Source organism: Pelophylax lessonae (assembly GCF_965119305.1).
Source record: "Pelophylax lessonae genome assembly, chromosome: 4".
Taxonomy (NCBI): domain Eukaryota; kingdom Metazoa; phylum Chordata; class Amphibia; order Anura; family Ranidae; genus Pelophylax; species Pelophylax lessonae.
This window is the reverse complement of record NC_138771.1, coordinates 108389567-108411519: the sequence shown is the minus strand read 5'-3', so window position 1 is coordinate 108411519 and position 21953 is coordinate 108389567. Positions and strand designations below refer to the sequence as shown.

The 21953-nt window shown below is 40.7% G+C and overlaps 1 protein-coding gene across 4 annotated transcripts in view; it reads right to left on the bottom strand.

Annotated features, from left to right (window-relative positions):
• The window catches only part of TJP1 (tight junction protein 1), a 589472-nt gene that overhangs the window by 510669 nt on the left and 56850 nt on the right, over nt 1-21953 (bottom strand). For all 4 annotated transcript variants that reach the window (XM_082253421.1, XM_082253420.1, XM_082253423.1 and 1 more), the window contains exon 3: nt 6637-6690. In XM_082253421.1, the coding sequence (XP_082109547.1) occupies nt 6637-6690 (54 nt within the window). The remainder of the gene's footprint in view (nt 1-6636; nt 6691-21953) is intronic.

The window sequence follows — 21953 nt, the reverse complement described above, 5'->3', positions numbered from 1 at the left end:
ACATGTACTGTGACATACTGAAGCAGAGCACGATCCCCTACTGTCAGAGAATGGGCCGCAGGACAGTATTCCAACATGATAACGACCCCAAACATACCTCCAAGATGACCACTGCCTTGCTAAAGAAGCTGAGGGTAAAGGTGATGGACTGAACAAGCATGTCTCCAGACCTAAACCCTATATAGCATCTGTAGGGCATCCTCAGGCGGAGGAGCGCAAGGTCTCGAACATCCACCAACTCCATGATGTCATCATGGAGGAGTGGAAGAGGGCTCCAGTGGCAACCTGTGAAGCTCTGGTGAACTCCTTGCCAAAGAGGGTTAAGGCAGTGCTGGAAAATAATGGTTATAATATAATAATAATAATAATAATAATAATATAATAATCACTTTTGTTGCCAGCGGTTTAGAATTTATTGGCTGTGTGTTGAGTTATTTTGAGGGGACAGCAAATTTACACTGTTATACAAGCTGTACACTCTCTACTTTACATTGTAGAAAAGTGTAATTTCTTTAGTGTTTTCACATGAAAATATATAAAATATTTACAAAAATGTCAGGGGTGTACTCACTTTTGTGAGATACTGCATATATATATATTTTTTGCAAAGCTTGAGAGAAAGGTTTAAAGTGAACCTGAACTTTGACAATGCAGGGTAAAGCAACAGCTTTATTAAGTGCCTCTTCACAAGCTGTTGAGTTGACAAGCAAGCGCAATGAGAAAAGCTTTTGTGTAAACTCCAATTTAGCCTACTTGAATCTTACGTAGGGCTTACTATTCTTGACCCCACATGACAGCACTCTGGCTTGGGGATTGAACTCTCATGCTATTGCATATAGGAGGACTGACAGGGGCCATCATACTTGGAATTTACTGGGTATGTGACTTTACTGGGGCCGTGATTAGAGCAACTGGGGTAAGTAGTGTGCGGGCAGACAATGAAATCAACCTGTTTCTTTGGCCTGTACTTACAATTAATTGTATATATAATTTAAAAGTAAAGAATCACTTAATTTAGGTTGTGCAGTGCTGGGCAGTATTTTTTGAGGAAATTGAGGAAATTGAGGCAGCCAGCTGTACTGCTCATGTGCTGTTGATGACCAATAGAAATGAAGGGAAAACCCTAGGTCAATAGTCTTTCACTCAATTTAAAAGGCTAAGCACTCCCTATATCAGGCATGTCCAAAGTCAGGCCTGCGGGCCAATTGGGGCCCCACAGGTAATTTGGAAAAATCTATTGCTGTGGCCCCTGTGAATCCCCGAGCGCTGCTCAGGACCCCTGGGATCTCTTGATCTTTCAATGCCGCAGGACTGCACGTATGCCATATTAGTTCTTTTACCATTCATTTTATACATCTTCTTATATATGCTACTGTTTTGAATGACTTATACTCAAAATGATGGTCCATCCCGACCCGCTGCATCCAATTCCGTTTTTTCCTGTTACTTGTGAATATACTATTGTTAACACCCACTGCCCGCCCACGCCAGCTTTATATCCTTTGCTCAGACTTAGCCTGATTAGGGAGCACTAAAAAACATAAATAAATCAGGCGCTAGTATGACAGGACCAGCGCCCTCTCCATGATAATTGGCATAACACCTGGGGGTCAAGTAGCAGCTGTGCGGGAACAAAACACACCAGGAGGGATGTTCAAAAGTATCTGTCACACAAGGGTTAACCGCTTATAAACGCTATATGAACCCACCGATGATGATTACTGATGGCAGCAATAATAGATATGAATGATGCCAATGTAGTAAATAGAACATTAAAAAGTTGCCAGGACAGCCATATGAGAAGCAGGCACTCCTCACGCTCCCCTGCAATGGGTCACAGCACATGCCGCTCACTACCAGCGGCTCTATAGCAGCTCAAGCCTCATTTTGGTCTTCCTTCCCCCCCAAGAGACTGAGGTTACGTCTGGGTCCCCTTCCCGGACGGCACTCATCATGGGTGATCGGAGCGGCCACAGATGGCGATCCTCATTGCCTCCAATACCAGGCATTGTGTGACCCCTTTCCACCCTTCCCTGTCCAGGATTGAGGCATTCCGTTATCATCTCCTAACAGCCCAAGCAAGGCACAACTGTCCACACTGCTGCATTGTTCCTGGTTGTTTTTTTCTGCCTTCACACACACTGGATGGTCACAAAGCTGTGAGTTTTTAACCCCTTATTTTGGCTTCACCATTGCAGATCCAACAGGGGTCATTGTACAAGGTGTACTGATGTTTTATACACACATGGAACTGATTTTGAATAAAACTTTTCAATGTTCTATTTACTACATTGGCATCATTAATGACTATTATTGCTGCCATCGTTAATCATCTTTAGTGGGTTCATATAGCGCTTATATGTGGTTAACCCTTGTGTGATTGATTAGGGAGCACGCATGCTCCGAACTGAGATGAATACATTGTAAAATCTCAGTTAATGTCAGTTGGTCTAAATCAGTTATAAATATATTTGGACACAACATGTATACTTGCTGTTATGTTCCTGTTCATATTTTTTTAACTTAAAAGTTGACAGACAACCTTTATTAACAATAATATGTAATGTACTTTACAATATTCCTGACATATATTTCAGCTTCCTGGATTTTTTTTTTCATCTGGCCTTCAGATATGAAAGACAGAGTGATTTAACACCTGTTTAGATTTGTCATCCATGTGACGTAATGAAAAGTATGCCGTTTGCAATAAACTTTGCATAAAATAGTTAATTTGCATTTAGTTTTAATGGTCCAAAGAATGTCGGGCAAAATGGTCGGCCCTCACGCATGTTCACTTCATCAAATCTGGCCCTCTTTGAAAAAAGTTTGGAAACCCCTGCCCTATATAAACCAAGACAAACAGGCAGGTTTCTCACCATAAAAAATTTGTCTATGATCAAACTTAGGTTGCTCATACATGGCCAATGTCAATGCCTAACCTTTGTTCAATACAATTTTCACCATTGCAGAGTGGCTTTATATTCATCCATCAGTAATGTTTTATGCCAACAGTAATTTAGACAACTCACACTGGTCTTATGTGAAGCTGTCAGATGCTTTTATAGAAAGATTTAAAAACTGTAAATCACCTTTAAACTGGGGAATACCATTTGGTGGAATTTACAAATAAAGGTGCAACAAACTGATCTACAAAGTGCTTTTTTAAGTGGAAAAGTGTCCAAAGATTGAACAATATAAATAGCTGCCAGTGCCTACTATTTTTCCCTGTTTGCAGTACAGTCACACACATGCCTTCACCATGGTTCACTTCTATTACAAACTGTCATAGTAAAAAAGGTGATTCGTACATATCCCTTCATAGGGAATTTAATAGCTCACAGTGCATGCAAAAACTACACTGACTTTCTCTAAAATGCACAGCTCAGCAGTGTGTACATGGTTGCAGATCTTTTGCAGAATATGCAAACATTTTAAACATGCTTCCTCTGTAATAATGTGTTTTAAAGACATTGCAAAATCACTGACTACAAAAAATTAATATTATTACAAATTTAAATATCTTTTTCCATTAGTGTAGTTGTGTCAGATGTTTTTTTTTTTCTAAATATGCCTCAACACTACCTAAATGTTGTGCTAACTGTTTGGTGGAGGGGTCATCCTGGGTCCAACCAGCACTTTCATTCTCCACTATTTCTATTTATTCCTGATGGCTGATGGGAGTGCTTTGTGAAGCAGAGACATCGATTCACTGCCTTTCCCTAAGTAGCAAATTAGCACCAAGGTCTTATACAAAGTACTGCAGCAGGACAGAAATTCAAATAGAAGGGGATCAATGTGCTAGCCAAATTTGATGTGTGGTGAACAGATATGTATTTTTGGGCTCCTATTAAGTTGTCTAGTTAGGGGGTAGCACAAGGGGCCCTTGGACCCAAAGTCAATCCCTGAAATTCATAAAGACTGGTGCAGACAAATTTTTCAAAACTGTCTCTTGTGAGTTCTAAAAGTGACGTAGTGCATACCAAATTCATGTACCTGTCTAGAACTTGTACTTGACTTTGATGTATGCTGCAGGTCGTTTAGAACACACGCAAGACACTTTTACAAAATCTACCTGTGCCAGGGTCTCTCTCTGTACGACAAAAGAGAGTTGGTCCTAATTAGCTCCACTTTAGTAGGATACAAACTGTCCGTATTTTATTTTAAATTTGGCACAGGTGTTGTGCCACAATGTAAAGGTACCACATTTTAGAGCGATGAAATTAGAATGAGTTTGCGCAACTAAAAATATATGTGTACGCTCCAAGCACACCAGTGTAGGTAATGTGAATAAATCTAATGTAGTGCTGCACTGGCCAAAATATAGCAATCAATAAAAAACACAAAATGTGATAATTACAATCAAAAACCTATGCTCAGAGTTCCCTGAACAAAATACCAACATTGAAAGTCCAAAAAGAAAAGTCCAAAATCCAGTGCGAAAAGTCAATCTCAATACCAAATCATAACTTGCCTGAAGACCACCACCAGAAACACAAAAGGGTATGCGCTCGTCTTGTGGATGGGCCCTAATAATCTGTGTTCTCAACATCAAACACAGCCTCCAACCAATAGGCCGGCTCAAAAAGAAAAAAACTTCATAGTGTTCACTGTTTAATAAACTAAACAATAAACTGTTATTACTAAAAAACTTTATGCACTGTATGCTAGCTCTTACAGATCTCGGAACAGCGTGGTTCGACTACATATTTATGCTGAGATGTGAGGGGAGATGGTGCTCAGTACTTTCATTCATTTTATCTGCCTGCTACAATTTTTTTTAAATGTGAGTGCACAAAGTTTTTTTTATTATTAAACGGTGAGCACCATGAAATTCTTCTCTTTTTGGAGTGGGCTATTGGTTGGAGACTGTTTGAAGTTGAGAACACAGGTCACCTATTCAGAATGTTTTTTACATCAATGGGATTTCCGCCTGCATCGGCCAATTGGGATCTTTTGGTGCAGTTAAAAGCTTCACTGGCCCCTGTTTGAAGGTCCCACCCAAGAAGAACACATACTCTATAGGGTTTCTGGTGGTTGTCTTCACACAACTTATCATTTGAGATTGGGGGTTCAGTTTTCAGACTGGATTTTTTACTTTTCTATTTGGAATTTTGATGTTGGTATTTTGTTCATGGAAATTTTAAAATTGCAATTATCACAAGGGCACATTATTTATGTGTTTATGTTTCTTTACGCATATTTTGGACATTTTAGATTTGCACAAGTCGTCGGAAACAAAAGTGTCGCAGATGCTTCATGAATTTTGCACAATGCATTACCAAGAGGAATTAACACCAGAAAAGTTGTGCGGCGGCATTATTGAATTCCCCCAATATCCATAACAGCTGCCAATTGGATTTTTCTATCTGTTTCTCTTTGCCTTCTTTCTCCTTTCAGCCATCAATGTAGTAGGCAATCTCATTGTCAGACATATTTAAAATGCAATTGGGGATGCAGGAAATAATGAAAATCTAATTAAGTCATCTAATCAAAGTTAATTAGGTGCAACACATTTTGAGCAATAACATTTTTTTTTTTTTTTCCTACAATGATCGTATACGCGAACTAAATTGACAATGTCATGTTTACCTTTAGTTCTAGCTTAGCTTACCCGTAAAGTGTTATTTTATAAGTCGTTAAAATCTGAAGATTGTCGGCTCTGAGAGTTGTTTCAAAACCCAGAGTGAACTTAGTGAATACATCGGTGAGGAGACACGTTCGCTAAGTGCTAGCAGATTAAACTGTCATTAGCAAGGGCTTTATGGGTAGAGGGCTCGGCTATCGTATAGTGAAACCCACTAAATACAAAAGGCACAAATGGCATGGAATCCTGCCTTGCACCTAGATGCACACACAAAATATTGACGCTCTGTTAAGACTGCTTTGTCATGTTGTTGCACCAATAACTTGTTCTTAGAGAAAACTTACTACGTCACCAAATGAAGGACATATGGTAAGATCGCCAACAACCGGAACATTGTTTTTCTTTGTTACCATGGTACTTAAATGATCCCGTTCATGCCATGGTAAATTGTACAACAATACAGTTTAATAACACAGCAATTTATACATGGGATTGTATAACGTGAGACATGGAATAATATGTATTACCCATTTTTTAGTTTATTTATCTAGTAACACGTTAAAGAAGCATGTTTTTTAAAAGAAAGAATAGGTAACAAACACAAAAAAAAATATATATATATATATATATATAAATATTATCCCAGTGACATGCTCTTGATAGTGATTTTATTGTTTGTTTGTTTTTGTCCTGTACAGTTATGATATGCCAACTAAAATATTTGGCTAACCATTAGTATATATATTATATATATATATATATATATATATATATATATATATATATATATATATATATATATATATATATATATATATATCAATAAATATATATATATATATATGTATATATATATATATATATATATATATATATCACACCCCAGTAATTCATTATATTCATTTACAATAGTACAGCTACGCTATACAGCCTTCTTTAATTCCCACAGAGGTCTACCTCAAATAAGGAACACAATTTTAAATCATTATATAGAGCCAGCCAAATTGTCCCCAAAAACTGCATCTGTTGACAAATGTTATGTACTTACGCACCTGCTGAGCTTGGAAGTCTCCCATCATGTCTGCGGATTCACAATGCAGCATATCCTTGTCAGAAAATGCATTAGAAACAAACAGTCAGTGAAGAAACAGAGAGGCAAAGAGAACATCAGAATTAATTACTGAGGGAGAAACAGGACAAAGCAGTATTCAGGCAGTGCAATGAATACACAAAATTCTAATAAAACAACAAGACAATGGAAAAGCTCTACTGCATTGCAGGATGAAATAATGGAAGTTAGAGAAACCCTCTGGTGTTCATAGCATACCCAAGAGATAGGAGGTGACAACTCGAGACTCCGTCGTTTTACTGCCTTCCTCCAATCGGTTCACACTTTTGCACTGCGGTAATGCACAAAAATGTGTGTTATGTGTGTTGGTTTGCTGCGGTGCCATTCATTCTTAAAGTACAATTCCAGCCTTAATCTAACTAGCCTTAAAACTGTCCCCTCCCCCTCCTAACACTTATGCTAACTAACCTCAGTAACAAATATATATATATACTTACCTATTTTCTGCTCACTCCGGTCTGGTGACATGATTTCCCCTGTGTCAGCCAGCGGCGGCCGAGGAGGAATAGAGAAAATGCTCAACAACTGCTGGTAAAGCCTGGAGCGGTGACGTCAATCATAGGCTCCCATGGAGTATCCATTATTGGTACTCCCTCTTCTCCCCTGCAGCCACCACAGGCTGACACAAGAGAGATGGATCATATGACCGGACTTGATTGAGCTGAAATTGGTAAGTATATTCATCTTTATTACGCAGGTTAGTCAGCATAGCTAGGAGGGGGAGAAAACAGTTTTAAGGCTAGTTAGGTTTAATCTGGAATTTTACTTTAATGGAACCTAAGCTCACTTTGCTATTGTAGTGCACCACAACACTACACAGGACACAACACAACACAAGACACAACAGTCATGTATTTCCATGCGTTGCATGTGTCATGGTACGCTGAACCGCAAAATATAGTACATGACACTAGTACTTTAGTACAATATGGTGTGGTAGGAAGCCCACTGAAATACATTTGCTGCATGAGAGCTTGTTCACACTTGATTAAATTTCTAACACTTAACAAACACTCCTATAACATTAGTATGGGCATTAGACTCGCTTTAATGATCTTTAGTATGGGCGCTGGACAGGCATTTTACAAGCGTTAATGAGGAGTTAAAAATGCTCCCCAAACACCTTATGGGCAAGTTCTGAAGCTTTTGACAAGTGTTAAGGCGCGTTAAAACTGCTCCATAAATGCCTATTCCATTACTGTTAATAAGCTTATCCTAATGCCCGCAATTGCTCTGCAACTGCCTGCCAGAGCATTTCTGAAGCGTTACCATAGACTTGAATGGGAGGCGTTGAAAAGCTCCAAACTCCTGACTCGACATGAGGCTTTAATTTTGAAGCGACGCGACCCAACGCTAATGCTTCATGTTTTGATAGTGTGAATAGCACTATGTGTTGTCCATTGTATCATTTTCATAGGCGTTAAGGGGTGTTTATAATACCTCTGAATGCCTGCTTGGTTTTAATGCCAGTGTGAACTTAGCCCTAACGCGTTACAACTTAGCTCAAGGAGGAACACATATCAATGTCCATGCTTTACCGCAGTGCAATGATGTGAGCCTAGCCTTATTGTGTCATTTAGTAGGCAAGTATGGGGTTATTTTTTCTGTCAGTTCCAGGAAAGGAGCACAACAAGTATAGCAGCACTTGACCCAATAATGGTCCTTTCAGTGAGTTGGAAGGTTTATTTAGAGAAAGATTGCAAATAAATGGCACCTGTCACCTATACATGAATATAAAATAGCCATTTTTGTATGATAACCACCTGATCTATATACAACAAACTAGTTCTAGGCAAAAGGCACATTCTGGATACTACATAGGCACTCTGGCTTTTGAAGCGTGTTTAAAAAATAGTTTTGGCTATCCATACACTTTAACAAGGGTTTAACACAGGGTGAAACAGCTACAACCCATAAAAATTGGAATTCATCTTTCATTTTATAGTTCACTCAAGGCTATTGATAAAAGCTAAATTGCATTTCTTTCCAGGCACATCGCTGCTTTTTATCATATTAACCCCGCGTTCTTTGTTACTCTGTGATGTCACTGGTTCCTAGTGAAATTATAGCTTGAATAACAATATATCAAAATGGCTAATTCACACTGCGGATGCCCTTCAACCTAAAAGTTTAAAGGGTCACACATCTTACATTAAATTTTAATGCCTCACAACCAATATATTCTTTTTTGATTTCCCAAAAAAAAAAAAAAAGAAACACAATTTGATTTACCCGCTTGACGCTCTTTGTTATTTTTGACAGTTTATTTTTCGGCAGCAGTACTTCTTCTAATGAAAATCACGATGTACTTTTATATTGAACTGCTTTTAATCTTTCAATGGTTTAATCTGGACTTAAAATAAGTACAGCCATGACAAAGAACCTACTTTTTCTATGAAAGCATATTTATATGCTTCTAATCCATGCTTTCCTATCAAAGCGGAGTATCAGGCACAGTACAACATATACATTCAGAACCTGTTTTATGGGAAAACTATATTGTAAGGTTTCCAATGTTATAGACGGCAGACACATCTGCTAACTAGAAGGACCTGAAATTGCTTATGAAAAATACTGCCTAGTAGTATGGCTTGTAGAATACTGCAGCATTAAAGCCGAAGATTAAAGGGATATTATTTAATCATTGGAAAAATACACACTGCTCACGCTACAGACACTATTAGTTTGGAAGCTGCCTGAGATAGATAAGAAGCCCAGTGTTTCATGTAAATGAAGCTCTGCCATTGCTGTGATTGAATCCGCAGCGTAAAGTGTCCTAATTTTGCTGATCTGTAATGAATGAATTACTTATAATGACTTACATTAAAGATTGTTCATTGGGTGATTCATGTCTCTCTCTTTTTTTTCTCTCTGAAATGAAAGCAAACTCACCCTGAAATGATCCTTAACAGGATATGCTTCAATTTATTTTTACTGAATCCAATAGACAACAATGACCTCAGTGTGTATGTGAAAGCCATGTACAAATAAGAAGACACTGTTTTACTAAGAAATGTATATTATTTGTGTCATCCTTTAACCAGCTATAAAAAAGGAGCTATTGTGCAATAGAAATACTGCTTATCAAGCCAAAAGGACACATCTAATGACAAGACACAAAGGACAATGATGTGCTATAACCTAGCAACCAATTCTATATCAGGAGGTTAGCAGTCTAGAAATGGCTAAAGACCGAATTCTACAGGTTCATTTTCTAAAGGCAAATAGACTGTTCACTTTGCAAGGAAAGTTGGTGAATTATCCCAAGAGCTTAAGCTTCACTCACACCGGAGCATATCGATTTACTGGCATTTTTCAGGCTTTTTTTTTAAGCTTTTTTGCAGATTTTTACAAATTTATTTAAAGCATTTCAGACGTGTATTTGTTTAGCCAATAGCAGGGGCGGCCCGTCCATTGGGGCGCAGGGGTCCCGCCCCCCCATCCATGCTTCCGGCCCCCTAATCTACATGCAGGGCGCCTGATGCATGGATTCCAATAGGGGATTTTTTTTTCTGAAGCACGTGATTAGAGCCAGAGGCTCTAATAGGCTTCAAAAAAGGGTAGTCTCGGGGCACAGGGCACTGCTCCCTGAACCCACCCAGTTGTGTGAAAATTGGGAATAAATATTCGCTATTGTCACACTGACTCTCCTCCCAGCCAATCAGGAAGAGGGTTGTGAGACCCCTTTCCCAATTGGCCAAAAGGAGAAGCGATCTTACTGGCCAGTGGCCAGGAAGAGGCAGAAGAGACACGGCTGGAGGAGGACAGCGGCTCAGCCATCCAGCACTCCCCGGCACAGACAGGAGGAAGGAGGAGGTAAGGAGGCAAATGGGGGGGGGAGGGAGTAATGTGTCACTGATTGACTGACTGATTGATTGACTGACTGACTTGGGAGGTAAGGAGGCAGACGAGGGAGGGGGGAGGAATGTGTGACTGACTGACTGACCGACCGATCCGGGGGGGGGGGGCTGCACATTGGTTTGCCGCCCCCCCCCCCCCGGAATTACTGAGCACCAGCCGGCACTGGCCAATAGAAAGCCCTAGGGGGGAGGAGAAGAAATTAGGGGTGAAGATTTTTATTTTGGCAGATTACAAGCATTTTTGGCCCCATAGACTTCAATAGAAACGCCTGACTTGAACAGAAAAGCGCTTGTTAAACACTCCTAAAATGCTCGTAAAATGCTCAAATAGCAGCTCTCCACCCCTAGTTTTCTTCTATTGGCAAAACAGAAATGCCTAAAACTGTAAAACGCTTGTAATACACTTCTAAAATGCTTTAAAAAAAAGCTTATAAAAAGCTGCTTAAAAAAACACCCTAAAAACACCAGTAAATCGATACGCTCAGTTGTGAATGGAGCCTTAGGGTCCTTTCACATGAACGATCCGATCAGATCTGCCTGTCAGTTTTTTAGGCGGACCTGATCAAATCCTCCATGCATCTCTATGGGGCAGCGAATGTCAGCGGAGACATGTCCGCTGACACCCGCTGCTATCCAATTCCGATCCTATCCGTGAAATCTGGACGGATAGAGACCCTATTTTCCATCCGTCCAGCAGATCGGATTGGATGGGATCAGATGAGAATGGACAGGCGATCCGTTCTCATCCGATTCCCCCATAGAGGACAGCGGGGATCTGACTGCTCTGTCTCCGCACACAGAGTGGAGACGGAGCTGTCACCTGCCTGCTCAGCGGGGATCAGCGTATCGATCCCCAATGAGCAGAGAATGGACCACGTCGGACGGCGCATCATGTGAAAGGACCCTTAGGGGCCAAAAATGCTTGTAATCTGCCAAAAAGAAGCTCATGTACCTTTCTGAGCTTTAGGCGTGTTGCTTCAGGTGACAGAATGGTCAGATGTGAACAGGGGCCATTGAAATGAATGGGGTTTGGCTTGTTGAGCGTTTTAGAGCTACAAGCTTCAAGCAGAAAACCGCTTAAGTGTGAACGGGGCCTAAGTGAATCATCCAATTATGTACAAGCAAAAATGTTTTTATTTTTTATTTTTCTTGCACGTTAATGGGGATTCTTTGCAAGTGAAAATTCACCACATTCACTAAGCACCTCCCCTGCCAAGTAGTATTAAATATTCCCCCCCAGTTTCTAGTTTGTTGCTAGTGGTTACAGTCACCATGCTGTGCCTTCATGCTCTAGTGAAATATTTACTACATTGATAATAATTACATAGTTATTCTGTTTGGAAAAAGACACAATTTTATCCAGTTTAAAGGAGTTTTAAAGGCATTCTATGCATTAAGATAAAAAGCCTTCTGTGTGCAGCACCCCTCAGCCCCCCTTATACTTACCTGAGCCCCCTCTCTATCTGTCGATGTCCACGAGTCACTCGGCCATCCGGGACTCTCCCTCCTGATTGGCTGAGACACAGCAGTGGCGCCACTGGCTCCTGCTGTTGTCAATCAAAGTCAGTTGGCCAATTAGGAGAGAGAGGGGGTGGGACTGAACAGCAGTTTCGTGTCTGTATGGACACAGGGAGCTGTGACTCAGCTCGGGTGCCCCCATAGCAAGCTGCTTGCTGTGGGGGCACTCGATAGGAGGGAGGGTCCAGGAGCAGCAAAGAGGGACCTGAGAAGAGGAGGATCCGGACTGCCCTGTGCAAATCCACTGCACGGAGGAGGTAAGTATAACATGTTTGTTATTTTTCAAAGAAAAAACAGGAGACTTTACAATCACTTTAACCAAAACAGAAAAAAAAAACAAACAAACAAAAAAAAACCCCACAAGACACACAAATAGAAAAACCTCCATATACCCAATCCTATAACCACAGTTGGTCCAGAGGAAGGCAAACCCTCCAATAAAGCATTATCCAATCCAAAGCATTATCCGACCAATACCTACTGGCAGAGCCAGTGTCATGGCACCAATTATCTTTTTCATCTACCAATCTAGTCCCCAGTCAACATGGAGACAAGGTGCTGTGGAGTGAGGTGGGATAAATAAATAAAACAGAACATTGTAAGCACTGCACTGCTGCTAGTTAAATGGTTTGTCTCACCTCAGTAACTGATACATCTGGAAGAGAGATTGTTTTTTTTTTTTTTTTTAACAGCAGACTTAGAGCCCATTCACACTGCCGTGACTTGTCAGGCGACTTGTCAGCCAGACAAGTCGCAGTTGGTCGCGGTCCATTGAGTAGTACAGGACCCGTTCTAATAGGAGCGACACAAGTCGCTCCGACTTAGAAAAAGGGTCCTGTACTACTTTGGGGCGAACTCGGAGTGACTTGCATAGACTTCCATTATGTGAAGTCCCTGCAAGTCGTGCCGAAGTCGCGGTGCACAGCGGTGCACGCAGCTTCACAGGTCGCCCCCCGAAGTCGTGTCGCCTCAGTGTGTACCGGCTCTTACTGACTAGATCACCAGACAAAAATAGAAGAAAGAAAGTTTAAAGGAGAAAATGCAGCCATCAAATCTTAAGAAATAGTAAGCTGCAATATTATACATGCTTACTTTAACCCCCTTAGCGGTAATCCCGAGCGTGACTCGGGGTTGATTTTTCATATCAGGATCGGTAACCCTGAGTCACGCTCGGGGTGGATTGCAGAGAGCGCAGCGGTGTTCTCTTACCTTATCCTGGCGATCCAGCGATGATCTCTCATTGCTGTGACCGCCAGCCGAGATCCCCGCCGCTCCTCCGTCCCTCCGTCGGTGTGATGACTTCCTAGTTCCGTTCCCTGCAGCAGCAATGCTGCATGGGAGCGGAACTAGGGAGGGAAATTAAAAAAAAAAAAAAAACGTTGCACAAAACACAAAACACATTTTATATTATATATATATATGCATATATATATATATATATATATATATATATATATATATATATGCATATATATATATATATGCATATATATATGCATATATATATATATATATATATATATATATATATATATATATATATGCGCATATATATATATATATATATATATACACCGGTATATATATATATGCATATATATATATATATATATGTATGCATATATATATGTATATATATATGTATATATATATATATATATATATATATATATATATATATATATGCACACACACATATATCTATATATAATATATAATGCATGAATTATAATCTAATCAATAATATAATTTTATTATATATATTATATATTAAATAATAAAATAATATTATTGATTCGATTATAATTCATGCGTTTGTGTTTCAAATTTATCACATCTGGGATGTCTACTAGACTCTTGTTTTGGTCAGGTTTAAGTCAGTAATTACTAAGAATTGTAGGCCTATAATACATAACGCCAAATTTCCATGAAAACAATTGTACCTCTTTTGGTATGTAATTCCTGACATAATCATACCGCCAGGGAGGTTAAGGCTGCCCAGCAATTGAATAGACTGCAAATGCACCAGAAATCATTCTTGCAGCCTTTTTGCTAGCATAGCACACTAAAACACACTGTAGTGAATTACTGCACCTTACATGTGCTGTAACACAGGTGTTTTGGGGTTACATTCCTAATGAATGTCACCCAAGTGCACCAACGCACAAATGTTTTTTACATTTTTTAAATTTGCAGCTTTTAATAAATAATATTTGGTGATCCTGCTATCAAGGTTCTCCCTCTTATGAGGTGACTAATGTCTCCAATTGTCCTCCTGCACAGTGACATTTCAGATGTTACCCTTGTGCAGACTACAAGCAGCCATCCCAGCACATGAAGGCACTGTCAGCCATTGTCCCTATCAAGAAGTGTGTGCAAAGCAATGACATGCAGCTGGCACTTGGGTGAGTACATGTACACAGTAGGGGAAAACAGTATTTTGTAAGCAAAAAAAGTAAAATAAATTGTTTGTAATGCTGCACAGCACTTTAGCAAACGTACTGATCCAGGTGTCAGGGGCATTCTATGGATGGAGAGGGCACCTGGATGCAAAGGTGTAAGCATACCCCATCAGTACACATAAGTAAAAATAAATAAGTTCTTCACCACAAAACTTGTTAAATCTTTTCAGGTGTGCCGCAAGACAAAAAAGTCTGAGAAACGCTGCTTTGAAGTATAGGAGGAAACCGGAGTACCTAGAGGAAACCCACGCAGGCACAGAGAGAACACGCAAACTCGAAGCAGGTGGTGCCATGGTTGGGATTTGAACCAGCGACCCTAGTGGTGCTAGGTAGAAGTGTGAAACCTTTTAGGCACTATGTTGCCCCCAACTGTTTCAGAAATCCCTCCAAAGATACTTTCATATGTACATTTATGGGTTAGTTTATCATTGTTTTCACCTGAAGTTTATACAATTTTCACCAAAAATTCACATTTTTTTCAATTAAAATTGTGTAAATAATGGGAGAAAGTCAAGTGAATTTTGGGTGAAAACATCAATAAGTAAACCTGTCTGGCTAATAGTTCATACTGTGTTTTGAAGCTCCACAATGGCCCTTTAAAAACGATGCTTCTGAAGCAGGCACTTACTAAAATACTTCTTTTGACAGATAGAACTTCTATGTAAGAAGCATATAATTCACATGTTTGGCAGACAATCTCTGTAGTTTCAATAAATTTCTGACAACCAATTAGTAATTAGCCGACACGCACATAAGCATTTAGACAGAACAACATGCCAGCATTCATTGTACAACAAACCAACTAAATAAAAATATGAAAAAAAAACAAACAAAAAACCTTTTAATCACAATAGTTAATTTGGTTGTTAGAAACTCATTATTAAAATCATGGTGATTGGCAATATTCTCTTCATTTTAAACATACTCATTAAATTCATGGTGATCGACAATATTATTCATCATTTTAAATATGCCGTACATTACACGGAACAGCTAAATGTAAGTAACCTCTGGGTGATGCTCTCTGTAATCCAGATTATGTACAGCATATGTTTGCATTTCCCTAGCCTTCAGCCATATGTCTAAGATATTATTTGCTCTGTAATGAAAACCATTGGTGGTAAATGAGATAGATAGTAAGCTGGAAGCTTCTCTGGGTATCAGCTGTCTTTTATGATGAGCCTTATTTAAAAAAGAGGAAAACCAAAATCTTGTTTAACTTTTTTTTTTTAATAAGGGAACTTGCCAGAACAGGTGTTGACCTGTCACAGCCAAGCCTCCAATCTCATGTTGGAGACTACCACTCTCCTGATTCTAATCCTAGGTTAGCCACATTGCTGTACATCATGGGTGCTCAACCTGTGTCCCTCCAGCTGTTGCAGAACTACGATTACCATGAGGCATTGCAAGGCTGAAAGTTACAAGCAAGACTCCCAAAGACAGATGCATGATGGAACTTGTAGTTTCACAACAGCTTGAGGGTCACAGGTTAAGCATCCATGCTGTACGTGATACTGTACAGGTCTCTTCTGGTCCCTAACCAGCGTAACCTCCATGAGCTAAATTCTAGCACTAGTTAAGAGACATGGCTATAACAGTTGTGAGAAGTGGGTTGTTCATTTTCAGGAACAGAACACCGGTTCCCTTTCTCGGTTGGGGGCACCAGTTATTAATTCCTGTAGTAATAAGGTAGGTACAGTGGGAGGGATCCTTTTCCTCCCAGGTTGACTCTCACCTGGTTTATCAGGCTTGTCCTCGGTAGAAGGCAGGACTCTCCCTATTTTCTAATGCTTTTCTGGTAGGAATTGGGCTGCATTTGCCTGGCCATGGGCTGGGAGGTGGAAGGGGCTCCCAGTGCTGTGCCCCCGGGGAGTGGCATCTCAGGAGTGCCAGAAAAAAAAACACTTTTTTTCTAAGTAGTACATCATTAAGTTTTTTCACTGGCACCAGGATCTCCTCTTGTTAAGCTTTACTTGCATGCGCCTCCTGAATGAGCTTTTTGGCCAGCTTGTAGCAATATTAACAGTGGCTAGAAGGCCCGCTATGTGTACTGCACATAGCACTTTTTTATTTCTCACTATTTATTCATGGGCACTTGAACTGCATGTGTGTTTCGTTATTTATTCATGCACAGAGATAGATTGTGCAGGTTATCAGGGCCTGCCCTGATGTCCAGGGGAGGATTTGTGGCCTTCTAGTCTTTGCCTCTCCCCAACCTGGTGGCCTCAAATCAGGAGAGCCCATCACCAAATATTTGGAGTGAGTCTTCAAATGAACAAGGGTTATCTTGATGGCCCAGACAAAGCCAACATGTGTCAAGGATTCAGAAGGGCCCCTTCATCAGGCTTAAAACTTATACCGGGAGGCTACTGAACCACTGATCAGAGCAGGCTACGGTATTTATCCCAATACATATTTCTAAGGGTTTTATTTTGTGTCCCATCCACGCGCAAGCCTCCACGAGCTATAAGCCTAAACCAAATGCACCTCTAAAACTCCTTAAATTTACTGCCATTTATTAAAAAAATGTTCATTTGTATGTGTTCTCATAGCAGTAATTCTTCCCTACCACACTGGGGTAAAGAGTAATGAATTGCAGATATTAAGAGAGAAGTATAGAAGTATGGGATATATAAAAAGAAAACCTTATACATACCTAGTTGAGTAGGCCTAGGCTGATCGCTCAGTTCTTCCCCCTGCTCTGAGCACTGACTGTTAGTCACTGGCTCTAAGTTCTGCCCCTCCAGCACACTCTGGGGAGGGAGTAGCTGGCTCAGTCTCCCATTGGTGCAGCTGAGAGACTGAGACAGCTGCCGATCCAGGTATCTGGGTGGATCCTGACTGTAAAGTCAGGATGTTTCTCCAGCCTGGACCAGCTGAGTGACGAAGGAACTGTACTCCTATGATCCATGGTGGAATTAGGGCCAAAAAATCTTTGGCCATACTTCTCCTTTAGGAAAAAGGGTTGTCACCTTTTCTTCAAGCCAAACCCAAATACTTTAGCAGCGCTTTGCAATTTTTTTTTTTTTTTTTAAGGGAGAAAGCTGTTAACTCTGGTGTAAAGTGGAACTCTGATGTAAGGTGTTTCTGTTCACCAAAGCTCCCGCTTACATCAAGTTCCCAAGCATTTCCCCTTAAATCAGAGATTCCAAAATCCCCCGTTATATCAGAGTCCAAAGAGCACCCCTTACATCTGAGCCCTGCTTACCTTAGCTTACCTAGCAGAGGCAAGAGAGAGAAGCGCAGGAGGGAGCAGACTTTAGTCACAGAAAGTGAATGGTGAGCTCACTCACCCACGGATGGAGGCTTAGGCATCGCCACCTTTCATCCACGATGTATCTTCTGGCTACTGGGCTTTAAATTTCCCGCGCACACTTCCATTTTCTGAGGCACAGCACACCTGGGATAGGAATGTGGATGGGCTGACAAAGAGGGATAGGGGCAGGAAGAGGAGGAGCAGATTTAGCCCTCTCTTTCCCGTCCATGTGGGGGGGGGGATAGGGGAACTATGCTTGCTCTTGGCAGTATAAGAGAAAGTCAATCAGCTTAGACAACTGCAGCCAGCCCTCAGGGACAGTTGGCAACCATGGTGATTAGGATGTGCCCAGGCACACCTGTCTTGTACGCATGCCTATGCATCTGTGTTACTCCGTTACTTGGGGAGCCACACTCTGGTCTGAGAATTGTGTCTTCGTTTCAGGCGGTGAATCCCAGGCAGGTGGAAATCCTAATTGTAGCATATTCTTTGGGATAGGAATGTGGATGGGCCGACAAAGAGGGATAGGGGCAGAAAGAGGAGGAGCAGATTTAGCCCTCTCTTTCCCGTCCATATGGGGGGGGGGGATAGGGGAACTAAGCTTGCTCTTGGCAGTATAAGAGAGAGTCAATCAGCTTAGACAACTGCAGCCAGCCCTCAGGGACAGTTGGCAACCATGGTGATTAGGATGTGCCCAGGCACACCTGTCTTGTACGCATGCCTATGCATCTGTGTTACTCCGTTACTTGGGGAGCCACACTCTGGTCTGAGAATTGTGTCTTTGTTTCAGGCGGTGAATCCCAGGCAGGTGGAAATCCTAATTGTAGCATATTCTTTGGGATAGGAATGTGGATGGGCCGACAAAGAGGGATAGGGGCAGGAAGAGGAGGAGCAGATTTAGCCCTCTCTTTCCCGTCCATATGGGGGGGGGGATAGGGGAACTAAGCTTGCTCTTGGCAGGTGGAAATCCTAATTGTAGCATTTTCTTTTTATACTCATTGCTCACAACAAAACTGATTGTTTTTTTAGGTAGTGATGGTAGTGCCATCACTACCTGCAGCCTTTTACTGATCTGATACTCTTGCAGCTTACTGCTGGTGCATTTGCCAAATTCCTAGAAGGGAAGACTGTCAGCCACTTAACCATGCTGTATTGTGCACTGCTTGAAGCAAAACTAATACTTGTACAATTGTCAAAACAAAAAAATGGCAGCCACTTCACCATCCTGCATTATGCATTGCTTGTGCCAAAGCGGATTCCTGTACAGCTGCCAAGACAAAAATGCCTGCCACTTAATCATCCTGCATTTTGTGTTTCTTGCAGCAAGGCTGACCCTTGCTTAATTGTTATTTTTCACTTTTAGTATTTGACATTAAAACAGTATAAGCCCACAATTCCAGTGCATTTGCCAGATAGTAATACAGAATGCCACTGGCATTTTTTTCTTAGCTGGAAAAATGAAAAAAACAAGCATCAGCTTGGCTTTCAAGTACAAAGAGAAAGGCAAGCTAGCAGTGTCCTCTGTTGGCTGTTTGTAAAATACATTTCCAGTATGGTGTTTATTGATAGAGTGTCAGATACAAAATGCCACAGGCATTACAAAGAGTAAAATAGAAAAAGTCAATAATTTAACCAATGTTTTCACTGTGGCGTTGATGATTAGCATGCGTCTCAGATACAGAATGTTACTGTCGATTTTGCCATTGGCTTTTAAGATATATGTGATCCTACCAGAGCAGTGTCCTATTGTGATCATGAATTGCAGGGCTACATTGTGTGGCAAGCTAAATAAACTTCAGGACAGGGAAAACGGGTTACTTGTAGGTATTTTGTCTATGTAGCTGATTGTTTGGAGTTTGGTTTAAAGTCTATCACTGGACAACTCCCTCCCCCTCCCCCCCCAACCCAACTCCTTGATACCTCTCCTAAGAGTGAAGACCAGTGATCCACTACTGCAGATCAGGCCCTTCAGGACCTGTGGAGACCCCACCAATGAACAGTCAAAGGGAAGTGTAAAATTCATTGCCCACTCTGCTGGCCAAAGGAAATAAGACTTGGGGCTCAGCATATCATGTGATTCAGTATTTGATGCATTTTCTTTTTCTTTTTTTAATTGTTAAAGTGAGGAGTGGGGGTATTGCTTATGAAGGAGAGTCTTGAAAAAGGGTATGGCATCAATGCAAACCTATGCTTTGCATTGATTGCAATACAGGAGATTTGTTTTAATAGCCCACCTGCCCACAGCACAACCACTCCCTTCTTTCACTCCCCTAAAACTCTGTTATATATAGATGCTGAAAGCAAATAAATTACCTGGTACTTCCAGGTATGGAAAAACATGTGACTTGCTCACCTTCCTCCTATGTGATAAGGCTGGTGGTTGCTGACTGGCCTTGTGCTGTCATATAGGAATGGGCAGACGGTCCTCAGTCCTGTATAAACTTGGACTTTATACAGGGTGTTCTTCCATGGCCATCAATGGGTGAACAGAGTGGTGGGGGAGCAAAGGGAAGATATGTGCTGCTGGGAGGCAGGCATTAAAACCTGGTAATTTGCCTTACTTTGCCCTGAATGGTGTCATGATTTTTTTAAGATACAGTATATGGAACCCTGTAAAAATTTACACACCATATAGCACCCCTCATTTCATAATAGAAACAAAAACTTTCTAAAATTTCTTGTAAACATTGTCAATGTAGTAATAAAAGCAGCTTTGTGCACTGAACCCCTCTCTGACCTTTTATGATGCATAGGTAGCACATAAGACTATTAATGTGTATTGTCATCACATAGGGAACAGAGAATGTGAGAATGCAATAGAATGGAGCAATATGGTTCACCTTCATCTTACTTTTGACTTATATAAATATCATACCGATGATGCCAACATAACCCTTGGATTGCTGTGGAGAGGCTCTTTCTTTAATAAATATACATTTCAGATTGAAAAAGGACCAAGACAACTATATATATATATATATATATATATATATATATATATATATATCGAGAGAGAGAGAGAGAGACAGAGAATCTTTACATGTATATGTTACTCATACTATGTATGACAGCTCATGCAATTTACTGTCATCTCATCTTTTACTAATGCTACTTCTACCTTACTTTGCAAAATGAATGTTAGTCATAGCATAATAATACAATTTTCTACCTTCTGCTGACTTCTATTTCCTATGTTCCAGACAAAACATAAATGGCATGTAGCCCTATGAGCTCTGCTCATAGGGCATATAACTCTACAAGGAAATACACCAGCTTTTCTGTGCCTTGTGGTATTTTTGAGCACCTTTTTAATAACTACAGATATCCATTCTTGGTGTACAGAATTTGGCGATTTTCCTATTGTATAGCACTACATTCTGTTTTCTCCATGAACCGAGAATCACACACTTTAATACTTTGCTGTTGTTATAATAAACAATTAAAGCAGAGGAAAATGAAACAGTAATAATGTAGTTATGTATGTATTTATTAAAAATAGTAGACTGCATTTTTAAAAACAACAGTCAAATGTATCTGAATTGTCCTGAAATCTTTTGTACTGCAACTAGTAGCCAATCAGGGCTCTGCTATAATGCATATGGTCTGAATGGAAGATGCTGACAGGAGTCGAGAGTAGAGTGAACATAATGATGATGGGCTGCTCTTTCATTATCCAATCAGCAAGCTAGGGGTATGTTCTTGACCACTGCCACTGCATTGGAATCATGGGCTGGCAGGGAGATCAGGATCCCAAGTTTGACTACATAGAATTACAGGTAAAACTGTTCTATATACTGTATGTGTAGACAAGTGTAGTCTGGCCTCCCTGCATAGGTGGTGCTATCCACCCTGGTTGACCTCTGCAGCAATCTTAAGTATGGGCAGTGCTAGAAAATAGCACTGTTCCCTTCAGTTGGCGCAAAGGGCGAAGAGGCTAGGTCAGGGCAGGAACTCGGTGCTTAGGGACAGTGTGTCTAGCACAGGATATGCAAACTGTGGCCCTCCAGCTGTTGCAAAACTACAAGTCTCATCATGACTCTGCCTCTGGGTGTCATGCTTGTGGTTGTCAGAGTCTTGCTATGCCTCATGGGTCCTGTAGTTCTGCAACATCTAGAAGGCCACAGTTTGCATATCCCTGGTCTAG